General features: G+C 37.3%; 2 protein-coding genes across 2 annotated transcripts; one reads left to right on the forward strand and one right to left on the reverse strand.

The window, feature by feature from the left end:
- The first annotated feature begins 510 nt into the window (after positions 1–510).
- On the forward strand, positions 511–4,385 carry LOC306884356 (angiotensinogen-like). The gene is made up of 5 exons (XM_079440145.1): positions 511–672; positions 1,794–2,588; positions 3,213–3,483; positions 3,579–3,729; positions 3,879–4,385. The coding sequence occupies exons 2-5, from the start codon at positions 1,820–1,822 to the stop codon at positions 4,053–4,055; spliced, it is 1,368 nt and encodes a 455-aa protein (XP_079296271.1). The 5' UTR covers positions 511–672; positions 1,794–1,819; the 3' UTR covers positions 4,056–4,385.
- A 139-nt stretch (positions 4,386–4,524) lies between these two features.
- Positions 4,525–13,145, reverse strand: LOC306884345 (conserved oligomeric Golgi complex subunit 2-like). Its single transcript, XM_079440129.1, has 18 exons — positions 12,950–13,145; positions 12,313–12,474; positions 12,109–12,174; positions 11,947–12,027; positions 11,771–11,871; positions 11,178–11,286; positions 9,998–10,177; positions 9,741–9,865; positions 9,516–9,642; positions 9,263–9,402; positions 7,672–7,733; positions 7,305–7,456; positions 7,048–7,230; positions 6,895–6,967; positions 6,653–6,795; positions 6,032–6,171; positions 5,746–5,926; positions 4,525–5,437 (listed from the first exon to the last, which is right to left on the reverse strand). The coding sequence occupies exons 1-18, from the start codon at positions 13,007–13,009 to the stop codon at positions 5,330–5,332; spliced, it is 2,193 nt and encodes a 730-aa protein (XP_079296255.1). The 5' UTR covers positions 13,010–13,145; the 3' UTR covers positions 4,525–5,329.
- Positions 13,146–13,611: the final 466 nt, after the last annotated feature.

The raw sequence follows: 13,611 nt of genomic DNA on the forward strand, positions 1-13,611 counted from the left end.
AGTACCAAATCATGCCTGTGGGGGGCGGGCGAGACGTCACGGAGATTTTGTTTGTTTGTTTGTTTGTTTGTTTATTATTCTGCATTTATGTAGCTATATAATACTTTGCCAAAATCATAATATTAAAAATATATTTAACATATAGGCTACTACTTAGGGTAAGATGACCCCGTTCTATACTCAGGACAAGAATGTTTGGTTTGGAATTGTACTAAAGTAACAGTATTGCAGATGTAACTTACCTGTATGATTTCCTAAATAATACAAAAAAACTGAATAGGCCTACTTAAGACTTTTGAAATGGGATACTTTACATTTAGGGTGGAAATTGAAGAATGTATTTAGACAATTTCATAAGGGCTTAAATGACTCACTCAGTTTCCTGTTTTTCATCTTATGAAAGTCACGTCTATATCTTAATGTTCTCTCCCCACCGACCAGTCTGACATCATGTTTAAGTAAATAGTGTGTGGTAGTGTGTGGTTTCCTCTTATGAAGTTGTTTATCAACACACAGAAGCCGGTTTGAAGCTGAACATTGGGGAAATCTGAGTGTCTCAATACTGTGTTAATGTGTAACTAAGTGGACTGGTCATCATGCAATGTTATTTAAATACTGGCTAGACCCTCAGTCCACCATAGTCCAGCTCTTGAATCAGCAAAGCATCTGAAGGTAAACTGGAGATCTGTCTTTTTATCTTTTTTCACACCTTTATGACTGATTATCTATGCCTGTGATTAAAGAGTCATCATTACATGATCCTGATAAAACGTTTGGCTTAGTTGAATTACGCTTTACATTGATAACTGATCCAGACATATTACTGCATCTCAGTTTTGCTCTGGGACTTTGGACTCTAATTTTTGGCACTATTACATAAACAACTATATATATATATATATATATGTGTGTGTGTGTGTTTTAACTGTATTTTTAAAGTCACAATCCTTAAAAAATCATTGGAATCTGCTAATTTGGTGCTCAAGAAATATTTGTATTTGAATCAATGTTGAAAACACTTTTGTGGAGACTACATTTTGAATTTGAATCTGGTAATAAGTGTAACAACAAAAATGGGCAAAAAAGTCTCAATAATTTTGTTAATTTTTTTAATAGTGAAAACAATTGCTCAAATTCCCCGAACAGACAAAACTGAAACTACATGCAATTTTTATTTTCATAAGGGAAATAATAAAATAAAATACAATAATTGCCCATAATGTTGTTACACACAACAGAAAAAAAATAATGTAGGAAAGCTCTTGTCCTGCTTAATATATTTTGGAGACTGTAATACATTTATATATATGGATTTTTTATTTTTTTATGAAAAGAAAGTTTAAAATAACAGCATTTATTTTGACAGAAATCTTTTGTAAAATTCTAAATGTCTTTTCTGTGACTAAAGCATTAATTTCTTTTTTTTATATACTCTGCATCATATTATCTAAGAGCGTTTTGAACTTCGATTAAGCTGAACTGGAATGTAATCGTTTGACTTTGCTTCTTTATCTGAGTCATGTGTTCTCTGCTCTTTGGTTCATTAAGGTTATTGCCCTCAAATACAGCTTAGTACATAGACCTGCCGTAAAGCAGAAACATGTCAATTTATTCTGTGAAAAATGGGGGTGGAAGAGGAGAGATCGATTAACCAAAAATGGCATCCTTTTGGTTCTGTGCAAAAAAGTGTTGATATGTCTATTATAATTCCATGTAATATGTGGTAAGCTTTGTTAGTATTCTCATGTAATGGCAAGTCCATGTCATAATCAAATCAGTTTAATATCCAATAGGCACACTGGAAGGATTTCCCATTTAGATGAACAAGATGTTCCTCGCTCTCTTAATAGTTTCCTGCTTTGCAATGGGAACAGCCAACAGAGTGTATGTTCACCCCTTCAACCTCTTTAGCTCTGAAAACATCAGCTGTGAGGTTATCCAGAATGAGGAACACAAGCCCATCGAAACTGTCCATCCACTGACTCCTCTTCAGGACAGCACTGAGCCAGACCCACGATCCAGCAGCACCACAGAGAACCTGAAAAACCTCACCCAAAGGACTGCTGTGTTAGCAGAACTGCAGAATTCTCTCGGGCTACGCATGTACCAGGCACTTAGTCGTACACAGAAGCATACCAACACACTGCTGTCACCCCTAAATGCCTTTGGGGCTTTGGTGACCCTCTACCTGGGAGCATCCAAAAAGACTGCTCTTTCCTACCAACAGCTGTTAGGACTCAACCTGGAGTCTGAACAGACGGACTGTGCATACTTCATTGATGGACACACAGTGTTGCGTACGCTCCAGGCTATCAGCGCGCAAGTAGACCAATCACGAAATGAGCTCAGGACCCTCGTGTGGACTTTCATTAACAGTGACGCTGACCTTTCCAAAGACTTTTTACGTGGAACACGAGATTTCTCAGATGACTCTTTTGTCCGAGCAGTGGACTTCTCAAAGGCAAAGGAAGCTGAGGTGCAGGTGAACAACTTTATTCAGAAAACATCAGACAGCAAGGTTAAGGACCTGTTTAAGGGTGTTACTCAAAAAACAGACCTGTTGTTTGCTAGTTCAGTGCATTTTAAAGGTAAGTGATTCAATAATGATTAAAAAATGTAATCCTTACATGTAATCCTAAGATTTAACATTTAATTAAATCTTAAGTATATTCTATATAAACTTCATGAAGAATCTTGAAAGACTTAGTGGCATTACTAAGTACACTGAAAATAATTATACTAAATTTTTGAAGGTAAGTGGTTGCAAACAATTTATTTTAGCTACATTTAAATAAAAGAAAAATGTTGAAAGTTAGTCAACTAAATTTGTTTATTAAAATGTAGCTAAAATAAATCAATTGCAATCACTTACCTTTAAAAAAACTAAATTTTTCTTTGTTTGGGGAGGGGGGTGCAAAAACAGTGCCTCAGTGGCTAAAATACCCCATCGAGCATTGAGAGGGAGAAAAAAAATAGTAGCCTATTTTTATTGTTAGGCACAACAGAAAAAAAATATATATATAGAAAATAGACTCGTGGTGGCACTTCAAAACTGAAATGAAATCAATTTAATAAATCACCTGCTGTAGGTTGGGATTTTGAAAAACAACAGAAAACAATGTAGGAAATAGACTCACTGAGGCACTCCAAAAATGAAATAATAAAATTAAATGAAATAAAATAAACATATTAAAATTTGTAACTTTTTCCAGGTAACTGGAAAACTGCTTTCCAACCTGAAGCAACCAGTGATCAGAAGTTCTGGACTCATGAGAACTCAAGTGTCGAAGTCCCTTTCATGATGCATACTGGAAACTACATGTACTTCAATGATGTTGGCAGGAAGTGCTCTATAGTCAAGCTTGGTCTCAGTAAGAGAACCTATATGCTACTAGTGCTGCCTCATGAGGGAGCTAGTCTGCAGGACATTGAGAAGCAGCTCTTAACAGTCATACCTACATGGCATCGAAACCTAAAAGAAATGTGAGTACATGTTTGTTCTGAGAAAGCGCACACTGGAAATGGTTAATAAAATGACCTCAAAGACCAATCACAGATTTACTTGTTCGTGTTGCCAGAAATCTGGAACTATCTTTGCCCAAATTCTCCTTGACTGCTGTGACAGACCTGAGATCAGTTCTATCTGAAATGGCAGTGGAAAAATACCTCATGGGCTCAGATGCCAACTTCAGAAGACTGAGCAGCAAGGAGAACTTCACCGTTGATAAGGTAAAATTCTGTTTAGAGCAAACTAAAATCAATTAGGACCAGTAAAATCTGACTATAACCAGTTCTGACCAGCTGTAACCTTTATAACCACATGGTTCTTTTCATTACTGTAAACCAAATGACAACAGTAACCTCCATATATCATACAGGTCCTCAACAAGGTTGTGTTTGAGATGACAGAAGGAGGTTCTGAGGTTCAGAACAGAACTGAAGATGAAACGGTTCCCCATAAAGTGACGGTCAACCGGCCGTTCATCTTTGCTATTGTAGAGGGCAACTCTAATGCCATACTCATGCTCGGCAAAATCATCAATCCAACAACCTAAAAATCTCTGTTCTGGTGGAGACTTTACATTATATTACAATATAAACGGTGTTTTAATGTTTCCATTCAACTAATAACCATATGTTAAACAATGGATAACATCAAGTCAACCTGTTATATCTTTGCTCAGGCAATCTTTTTAGGGATTTTCAAGACTTGGATGTTTTATATTTTGGTATCTGCTGATTCAAAATGTTTAATATAGAGTTTGTTTCTATGCATAACATGGTTACTTGAATTAATTGCAATTATTTTAATGATGTATTCATAATAAGAAATATGTATAAGGTCCATTTATGTACTCTTAAAACAAAATAAATTTGAATATTTATGAATAAATATGACTCAAAGGGATGCTTTGAGTCATATTTAAAAAAAAAAGAAAAAAAAAAAAAAAAAAAAGATTCTACAAAAATGTAAGAAACCAAAAATCCTGTAAATAAAAACAACCATACAGTATGAAATATCATAATCATTAAACAACCCACATTTAATTTATCCAATACGAGGTGCATGTTTAAGACAAATGAACAATAAACAATTATTGAGGAAACTGCTATGAAAAGACCCCCTAAAATCTCTATGTATCGAAAACACACTCTTCCAGTTGAGAGGTCACTGACCTTAAATGTTCGACAAGGCCATTTTAGTAACAAATTAACTCTCTACACACACCGCACTCACAAACATTTCATACTATTGTCATTTTTTTATTGTTAAATCTTAGTAGTTCCATTCTTACCCAGTGAAACACAAACACCCATTTTGATATATTAAAAACGAAGAGGTAATTTGAGCATTAAACCTCTTTATAGAGTTTGCACTGTTGATGCTATTTGGCAGGGTTCACCAGAGCTAATGTCTGAGAAAAAACATTTCTGACAGATGCAACACCAGTCAAACACCTGTGTTGAATGCATTTTTTTTTTGCTGTAGCCACATATGACAGGACACGAGAGCTTATAGCACTGTTTATGTTGAGTGCTGTTTGGTTCATAAAAAAATTCTCCAATAAGTTTGAACCACAAATTATATGATTTTTTGGCCATATAATCCCATAGAGTTCAACAATAAATAACTTATCAGAGAGTAAATCAGTAGTAAATAAGTGTGCTGCTCTTCCAGACAGGTCGAGATAGCTGCTATTAGAACAGTTGAAGGATGGCAGAACTTCATAAACTACTCCTGGAGCAGATACTGAGCCATGTAGCATCATTCGGATCAGTAACCATTTTGGACCCTACTTTTGATCTGGCCCCTCAGGGCCATTCTGGTTTAGGACCCTGTCTGCTCCGCTGAAGCAAGATCTCTTGCCTCCTGTACCAGTTCCAGCAGAGAAGAGAACATGGTGATGTCACTTGGCTGAAGACCCATCTTCTGAATCTTGATAAAAAAAAAAAATTAAAAAAAAGATAAGCATAATGAAGCAAACCTGATATGCACAAATAGGAGAGAAAAGCTAATCATTCATCAAGAACCATGTTACATTTACATTTATTCATTTAGCTGACGCTTTTATCCAAAGCGACTTACAATTGCTATATATGTCAGAGGTCGCACGCCTCTGGAGCAACTAGGGGTTAAGTGTCTTGCTCAGGGACACATTGGTGTCTCACAGTGGATTCGAACCCGGGTCTCTCACACCAAAGGCATGTGTCTTATCCACTGCGCCATCACCACCATGTTCATACCTGTTCTCCAAGATACTCCACATCCAGTGCCAGCTGCAGGCGGATCTTACTGTCATCTGATGGCCCTGCATTGATGCCTACGGTGCTGGTGGTAGTTGTTTTCCTAGCCTGTTTCAACCTTTTTAGACTTTCCTCCATCTTCCTCACTGAGCTCAGCACATCCGATATAGTCTCAAAATATCTATTAAACAGAGGTCATTTTTAAACAAAAAAGTTCTTCAATCTAGAATTAATAAACTAGTTTACCTAGACATTTCTGAATCATAAAAGTTCCTCTCTGCTGTACCTATGGGTGCAGTCTGAAAGTGTGACCCTGAGCCACTCCTGGATGATGGAGTCTTTCACCACATTTTTGGAGTCTGTGACCAGCTGATGGAGTGGCTGAAGTGCGTTGTCCATATAGGCTGAGGCTCTAGTGGGTACTTCCTATTAATGAGAGAGCAACTAAAGTTCAGGCCAAAGCACTGAGCATCTTCTTGTAGAGGAAAATGTAAACTTGCAAAGTTTTTAAACTGGCACTTTTAGGTTTTTGAAGTATGTAACAGAAGTAGGACTCTTTCACATTATGACATACATCCAAGTGAAACAGATTATCAAACAAGAAAATATAAAGTAGGATGGGGACTTGGTTCTATCCTGCAGTTGTTGATCGGTTATTCCTTCCTACTGTTAATAAATTCTATTTAAATGGGTAGAGTCATCAAATAGTAAAAAAAAAAAAAAAAAAAAAGTGTCAAAATTAGTTAACTAAGTAAATATTGTATGTGAAAAAGTCAACTAAATTTATAAACATTTCAAAACAAATCAATCCAAATGTGTTTTTATTTTCTTCCCAGCCTGTCTCAGATCTTGACTCACCGATTCTTTCTGCATGACTTTTAAATATTACATGGATATATAACTCGACCTTGTTAGTCCTTCGATAAAGTCGTGGGACTTCCGAAGCGTTTTTCAGGAAACGAACGCTCCTTTCTGTTAGATGCTGAGTCATTCTGCTGTTCAGTGTGGGGATGCAGGTGGACAGGGACGTGCTGGAATCTTGCAAGGCTTCTGGAGCACCAAACAGGAATGAAACGTATTACTTGGGAACATTAGAAATGGCATCAGAATTTTACAACATCAGAAATGACTTCAAACCCCACAACAAACCTGAAACAACAGCAAAGTTTTTGAACCCAATACTCTCCAATTTGGCCTTGATCATCTCAGAGATATCTGGAATCTGGGAACAGAGTAAAAGTATTTCTCACTCGATCCAAATGAGATCAAATTTAGACTGTGTGAAATAAAAATCAGAATTACCTGTCCTTGTAACTTATCAACATCAGCTGCAATGAAGACAAGCTTCTTAGTAGACAAAACAGTGGGGCCGCCAGTTTCGCTGTCTGCATCCTGTGATGTGCGGCTGGATGTGGAGGAGGCGGAGCTTGGGAGCGGTCTTACCGAATCTTTGCTAGTCTCTGGAGGAGGTGATTTTGTTAGGACCTGTGAGACGAAAAAGAAAGACATGAATAACAATCCTATTATAATTTATGTAATTTCCGCCAGGAATACTTTACCTCTGTATGAAAGGTGGCGTATCTGGAAATCAGCTGCAGTGTTAGTTTCCAAAATCGATGAGCAAGTGGTGGCAGGTACACCCGGTCAGCCCAGCACCTGCAAACACAGCTCCACAACACCTCAGTCACCTGCAGGTGGTAGCTGCAGCCTGCTGAGTTCACAAATTCAAAAAGCAGACTGGATGTCAGTGGTGATCAGTTACTCATGCTCTTGTAAAATTGAGAGCTATATTTATCATAAAAAGCAAACAACAACAACAACAACAACAACAACAGGTCAACAGATGCATAGAGAAGGTAATACTATACCACACGTTTTATGTTCATGTGCATTCATTTTTACATGAACCCAAATACACTCACTGACCTGGAGCTGCCTGTAGTCCATCGGAAATAGCATTTTCCAGACTTCCAGCAATCTCCTTGAACCTTAAAAACATATCCAAGCCAGAAAGTCAAGAGAAAGCTGTAGACACAAAGACTTCAAAGTGGCCTCTGCTACATAGCAGTTACATTGATTCTTAATGAAGTTCTCAATGACTTCAAACTTATATAATATACAGCACAGGATTTTTGCTAAATACTAATTCTGTTTCAAGCAGAACATTAAACAGCTGATTTGTGATGACTTCCATGTGGGCTGATGCAAAGGAATTATGGGAGAACGAAACAGTGACAAATGCCAAATGCAATTACTCAAACTTTTACCATTCTTTTTGTCCATTAAAATCAGAGAACTTTTACACTTGGTATTTTAGTTGTAACAATTAACAAAATTATTAAAGGAGGTCATATGATGCGATTTCAAGCTTTCCTTTGTCTTTGGAGTGTTACAAGCTGTTCGTGCATGTATAATATTTGGAAAGTTGCAAAGACCAAAGTCCCAAACCCAAAGAAATATTCTTTATAAAAGTTGATACTCGTCCATGCCTCCCTAAAACACCTCATTTAAACATGCCCCCACATATCTACATCACTGTGTTGGAAGATTTGCATAACACCGCCCAAATGTTTATGCAAAGAAAGGTGGCGTAACTTTTATTCTCGCAGTAGTATTGTTGCCACCGCCACCATATCGTGGAGATGCTGTGCGTTTCCAAATATGGTAAGGGGCATAACATTTCCATCACACGCTTGAGATATTCGGCAAATCACAATGCACTGAAAGCTGGCCAATCAGAGCACACAGAGCACTTTTCAGAATGATGAGTTTTGTAAAAATGGAAGCATTTTAGAGAGGCTGGGCAGATAGGAACCACAATAATGTACGGTATGTGGAAAATAATGTTTTTTGAACCTTAAACCACGTAAACACATTGCATTACACCAAATACAAAAAAATAATGTTATTTTTAGCATCATCATATGACCCCTTTAAGATATCTTAAAGTGTCCAAAAACTACAGAAAATAGCAAACATGGTTTCAAATCCAGTATGCTAAACCATTAAACAAATACAAACACAAGAGCTACTGAAGTTCACCACAAGACCTTAATTCCAAGAAAAAGCAAACAAATTTTACAGGCTTAACTGGCTTAAACAAACTAAGATAGCAGTTGACTTTATAACCAGCGAATAGTGATCAAACATCACAGAGCAAAGACAGATCGATTCATATCCAGGGCAAATATCTCTCTTTAAATATATTGCACAAAGAACAGAATCCAAGCTGCACATGAGATTCCAAAAAAATTATGAAAAAAAACTATTTGAGTCACTTCCAACAGACACAGGACAGGGTATGTTTACAGGAAGCAGGTTACAAACAACCCTTAAATTAATCTCATTCTCTGCACTTTTTGGAGGGGGATTGACTCTTTAAATCTCAATATATCACAGTGTAGGAAACAAATGGGTCACACAGAATTTCCAGGTTGTATTGACCTAAAAAGCTCATGAACAGATAAAGCACTGGAATGGTACAGCTGTGACTGGATTTCTATGTCCTCATACTCACCGCAGCTGGAAGTACACTGGCAGGTTCCATTTGTTGTGGAAGCTCTGGTAGCACGGATGTGCTCGCAGCCTCTTCACGCTTGCCTGGGAACCACACTGCCTCTCAAACTTACGCACAAAATCCATGCTGACAGTGTATCTCTGCAAAACAGAACATAGAAACAAGGAAAATGAAATGTACATTCCCATTGTAAAATGTGATTTCATTTAAAGAAAACAACAAAAATGCTAAAGCATGTTTTCACTTTGCTTACATCATAAAATGCATCTGGGTTTCCAGGATTGAAAAGGGAAGGGACTCTTTCCTCAACACCTCTAATTATCTCAGGCCAAACGGAGTTCACAAGGAAGTCATATCCTGGAACAATGTCGGCTTTATCGCTGGGCATACAAAAGGGTAAACTCGTTAAAATGTATTGTGTGTAATATGACAGCAATCGCACAATGTAGTAAACATTCACTTTTAGCGGCAGACATACCTAGAGATTGCTCCACCTGTCACCTCTCGCAGCAGTCGACAATGGTGAGGCACAAACTCCAACAGCTTTGAGTACATCATCTTAAGACCGTTAGGGTTGGACTTGACAAGCTGTTCAACTATAACCTGACAAAAAAAGGGGAAATCTACATTCAGATGGAGAAGACAGATAGCATGTCCATGAATTTTGTATCTGTACGCTTGAATCTCATTTGCAAAACTCACAACATTGTCAATAATGACAGATATGCAAATTACCTCATCCATGTACGGTTTGACTAAGACCTGTCCGACCAGTGCCTCTGCATCCCTGGTCTTATCAATGGTAGCATATGTCCTGAGGCAATGCCGCACGATATCTATATTTGACGTCTGCAAGCCTTGGATCAACAAGCCTTCCAGAGACTGCTGAAGCATAGCTGTGATGCCTGCTATTCTCTGGAACACAGAAAAATCACAAAAATCTGAAAGTAGATATACGCTATATGGACAAAAGTATTGGGACACCTGACCATCACACCAACAGGGACATTAATGACGCTGCATTCTAAACACATAGTCATTGATATGAAGTTGGCCCTCCTTTGCAGCTGTAACAGCTCGTCTGGGAAGGCTTTCAACAAGATTTTGAAGTGTTTTTGTGGGAATTTTTGCCCATTCATCCAAAAGAGCACTTGTGAGCTTGGCTCGCAATCTCCATTCCAGTTCATCCCAAAGGTGTTCGATGGGGTTGAGGTCAGCGATCTATGCGGGTAAGTCAAGTTCTTCCACACCAAACTCAGTGGCGGCATTTACACCACTCTATCTGATATTTGCTATTGTACTTGGTGATGCGAGGCTTGCATGCAGCTGCTCAGCCATAAAAAATGCGGACTGCGTGGCTTGGTGCTTTATTTTATGCTGCATTCCAGACAAATCTAAATTCAGGTTTTTCCCAAATCCTACTTGGAAATAACGTCTGGAATGCTGCTTGAAGTCGGACATCCGACCTATGAACTCGCATAGTGTGGAGCTACCTTGTGTCAAACTTAAAAACATTGCACATTAAGTCTGTTGTTGTTGTCGTCTGTTGTTTTCAAAATGAATGGCAGCACTTTCTGTTAGTTTTTTTCTGTTTATGCCATAATTGACACAAAAACACAAAATGCTCTCTTTGTGTCCATAGTGCCATCATGAGGTCAGTATGTTAACGTGACATGTGATTGACTCAAACTCACTGAGGTTTGAAGTGGGACATTTCAACTGGGACGTTCCCACTTCTGCCCCTTTCTGGAACGTGGCATTAGACAAATGTGGCAACGGATCTGATCAAAACACCTGAATTCCATAATTAAGAGGCGTGTCCCAATACTTTTGTCCATATAGTGTAAATACATTCTCCTACCCCATCTAAAATTGACAAGAAACAGAATGGGTTATTTTAAGACTGGGAGCTCACCGGTCGGACTTTATCAAGCAATGGCATTCCTTTGCTCTGGACTGCATGAAACTGTAACTGGTTGAACTCGGTGGCAATCCGCTCTAGAATCTGACCTGCCAGAAGAGGACTTAAAAACAAAGAACAAGCTGTTCATTCGCTGTTTATTCAAGTGCAAAGTAAATGCAAATAGTACATAATCTAAAATCCTTTCCTTAAGCCATGAGTCATATTTCAAAAGAAGATGTTTAGCTGCAATATACACTAATTTACCATTTGGGGTCAGTAAGATTTTTACTTTTTTTTTTTTTATAGTGATTAAAACTGATTAATATTTTATTGAGAAAGGAGTCATGTAACACTGAAGACTGGGGTAATGACTACTAAAAATTCAGCTTTGCCATCACAGGAATAAATTACATTTTACATTAAATTATATTTTAAATTGTAATAATATTTCACAATAGTACTGATTTTACTGTATCAAATAAATGTAGCCTTTGTAAGCATGAGAGACTTTAAAAAAAAAAAAAAACAACAACGTCAGTTCCTAACTTTTGAACAGTAGTGTATTTGTCTCATCTACTTCTTGTCTCTTTCACTACTCCACATACCTGCTGGTCTCAAGTGATGTTGTATCTTTGGTGTTTTGGTGAAGAATTTTCTCAATCTTCTCCACTGATCTCACAACTTGGATAAGTCTTAACACACAGAGCTACAAAAGACACAATGTTGGACAATATGTGCATAGTTTTAACATAGTATTTTCATTTTTAGCATTATAACTTACCTTCTTTTTTTGAATATCATCTTGCTTGAATAGCTGGGTGTCTATAGCTTCAATAACTTCATTCACAGAGGATCTCAAACTCTGTACATGAGAGGAAGATACTTAGATAATGACTAAAATATGGCCAATCCAAACGTATTCACTGATGTGTTAAGCACTTACCAGCACCTCTTCACGTAACTGGCCAAGAGGGACAGAGAGCTGATTAAGGGCTTTATCCATTCCAACCTAAAACACAGATACAAACAATAAGCCTACAAAGCAAGTGACAAAAATCATGATGCTCTAGTATAAACCATAAGTCTTTCAAGGCACACCAATTCTACTAAAAATCCTGTGTGATGTTTTAAAAATGCAAAGACTCACAAGATTTGTGGACAGGTTAACGAAATCTGCATAGTCTTTATTGATAAGCTCGACCATGGCTGTTTTGAGAAGTCTGTAATATTGCTCCAGATCTTCACGCATCTCCTCCAGCGGGACACGCTTTCTGCAATCAGCCACAAATTTGTCCACATCGAAGTCATCCTGCATGGAAATGTACAAATATTTATGATAACGGATTATGAACATCATTTCAATTTGATTACATTTTCCAATTGTCTTCTATGTAAAATGTTAAATTATGTTTGTCTCATGGTCTTTGGGACCCTAAATGATACGGTTTACTGATTGAGAAAGTTCACTCGTTTTATCAATTGCGGTTTTTTTATCTACAGTATGATTTGATCGGTTTAAAAAACTTCATGTGTCACAGCCACATTTTTAGAGCATGGATTTATGATGGTAAACTTGTCCAATAGGTTGTCTTAGTCAAATTAACATTAAAAGCACATGAAAGGAACCCTAGATTGATTTTCTAATGACTATTTTCATTTGAAATATAAATATATACAAATAAAACACACAAACTAAATATAAACAACTGGTCAATCAAGTTAGTAACTGCACAGCTGAATACAGCTCTCCTTCCAGTCGATTATATCACTAACAGCTCACTCACCTTCATAAATTCGTCTTTGTCGAAACACAAAGAATCGGGTCCCTTTGGTAAGGTCATCATTCTTTTAGGACGGGCCACAAACAAAATAACCTGCAAACGTGTTTGTTTAAACGTGAAGATTATTTGCTACATTTCGTTCAAATGACAGAGTAATCGATTCAACTTCCGCAAACATGGCACACGCTAACGAGAGGGTGGAAAATACAAAACCCTACAGTCCCCGAAAGAGAGAATATCTGGGAATAGCGCCCCGAATGGCTCCCAGCGGTACTGCAGCGACTACACCACGCACTGATGACAACTAATTTAATGACAAGTATTTCATGCTGTGAATAACACATAGTGTTGTATTCCTCTTATGTAACTGGTGCTATGATACAATAAAAACCAGAGGGGAAACTACAGTGCAAAATTACTATAGTGGTTCAAAAAGACTAAAGTAATATAGGCTAATTTAATGTTTTTACTGTCAATATTTCAATCTCATTATCTTTGCTTCGTTTTTCTAAAAAAACAACAAAAATGGACATTTACAATTATATGATACAAATGTGAATATGAGAAACGTCTAACTGGATCTCGTTTGATGCTATTGTCACAAGCAGTGTTGGGAAGGTTACTTTGGAAATGTAATAGGTTATTACAAGTTACCCTATTTAAAA

Source organism: Barbus barbus (assembly GCF_936440315.1).
Source record: "Barbus barbus genome assembly, chromosome: 18".
NCBI lineage: Eukaryota > Metazoa > Chordata > Actinopteri > Cypriniformes > Cyprinidae > Barbus > Barbus barbus.

Bases quoted from the DNA above. Each gene is read 5' to 3' on its own strand.
- LOC306884356 (XM_079440145.1), top strand. From the start codon at position 1,820: ATGAACAAGATGTTCCTCGCTCTCTTAATAGTTTCCTGCTTTGCAATG. The intron at 2,589-3,212 runs GTAAGTGATTCA...AACTTTTTCCAG, and splicing joins TAGTTCAGTGCATTTTAAAG to GTAACTGGAAAACTGCTTTC. The intron at 3,484-3,578 runs GTGAGTACATGT...TCGTGTTGCCAG, and splicing joins CATCGAAACCTAAAAGAAAT to AAATCTGGAACTATCTTTGC.
- LOC306884345 (XM_079440129.1), bottom strand. From the start codon at position 13,009: ATGATGACCTTACCAAAGGGACCCGATTCTTTGTGTTTCGACAAAGAC. The intron at 11,287-11,770 runs GTATGTGGAGTA...TTTGTTTTTAAG, and splicing joins ACATCACTTGAGACCAGCAG to TCCTCTTCTGGCAGGTCAGA. The intron at 5,927-6,031 runs GTACAGCAGAGA...TCTGTTTAATAG, and splicing joins CTTTCAGACTGCACCCATAG to ATATTTTGAGACTATATCGG.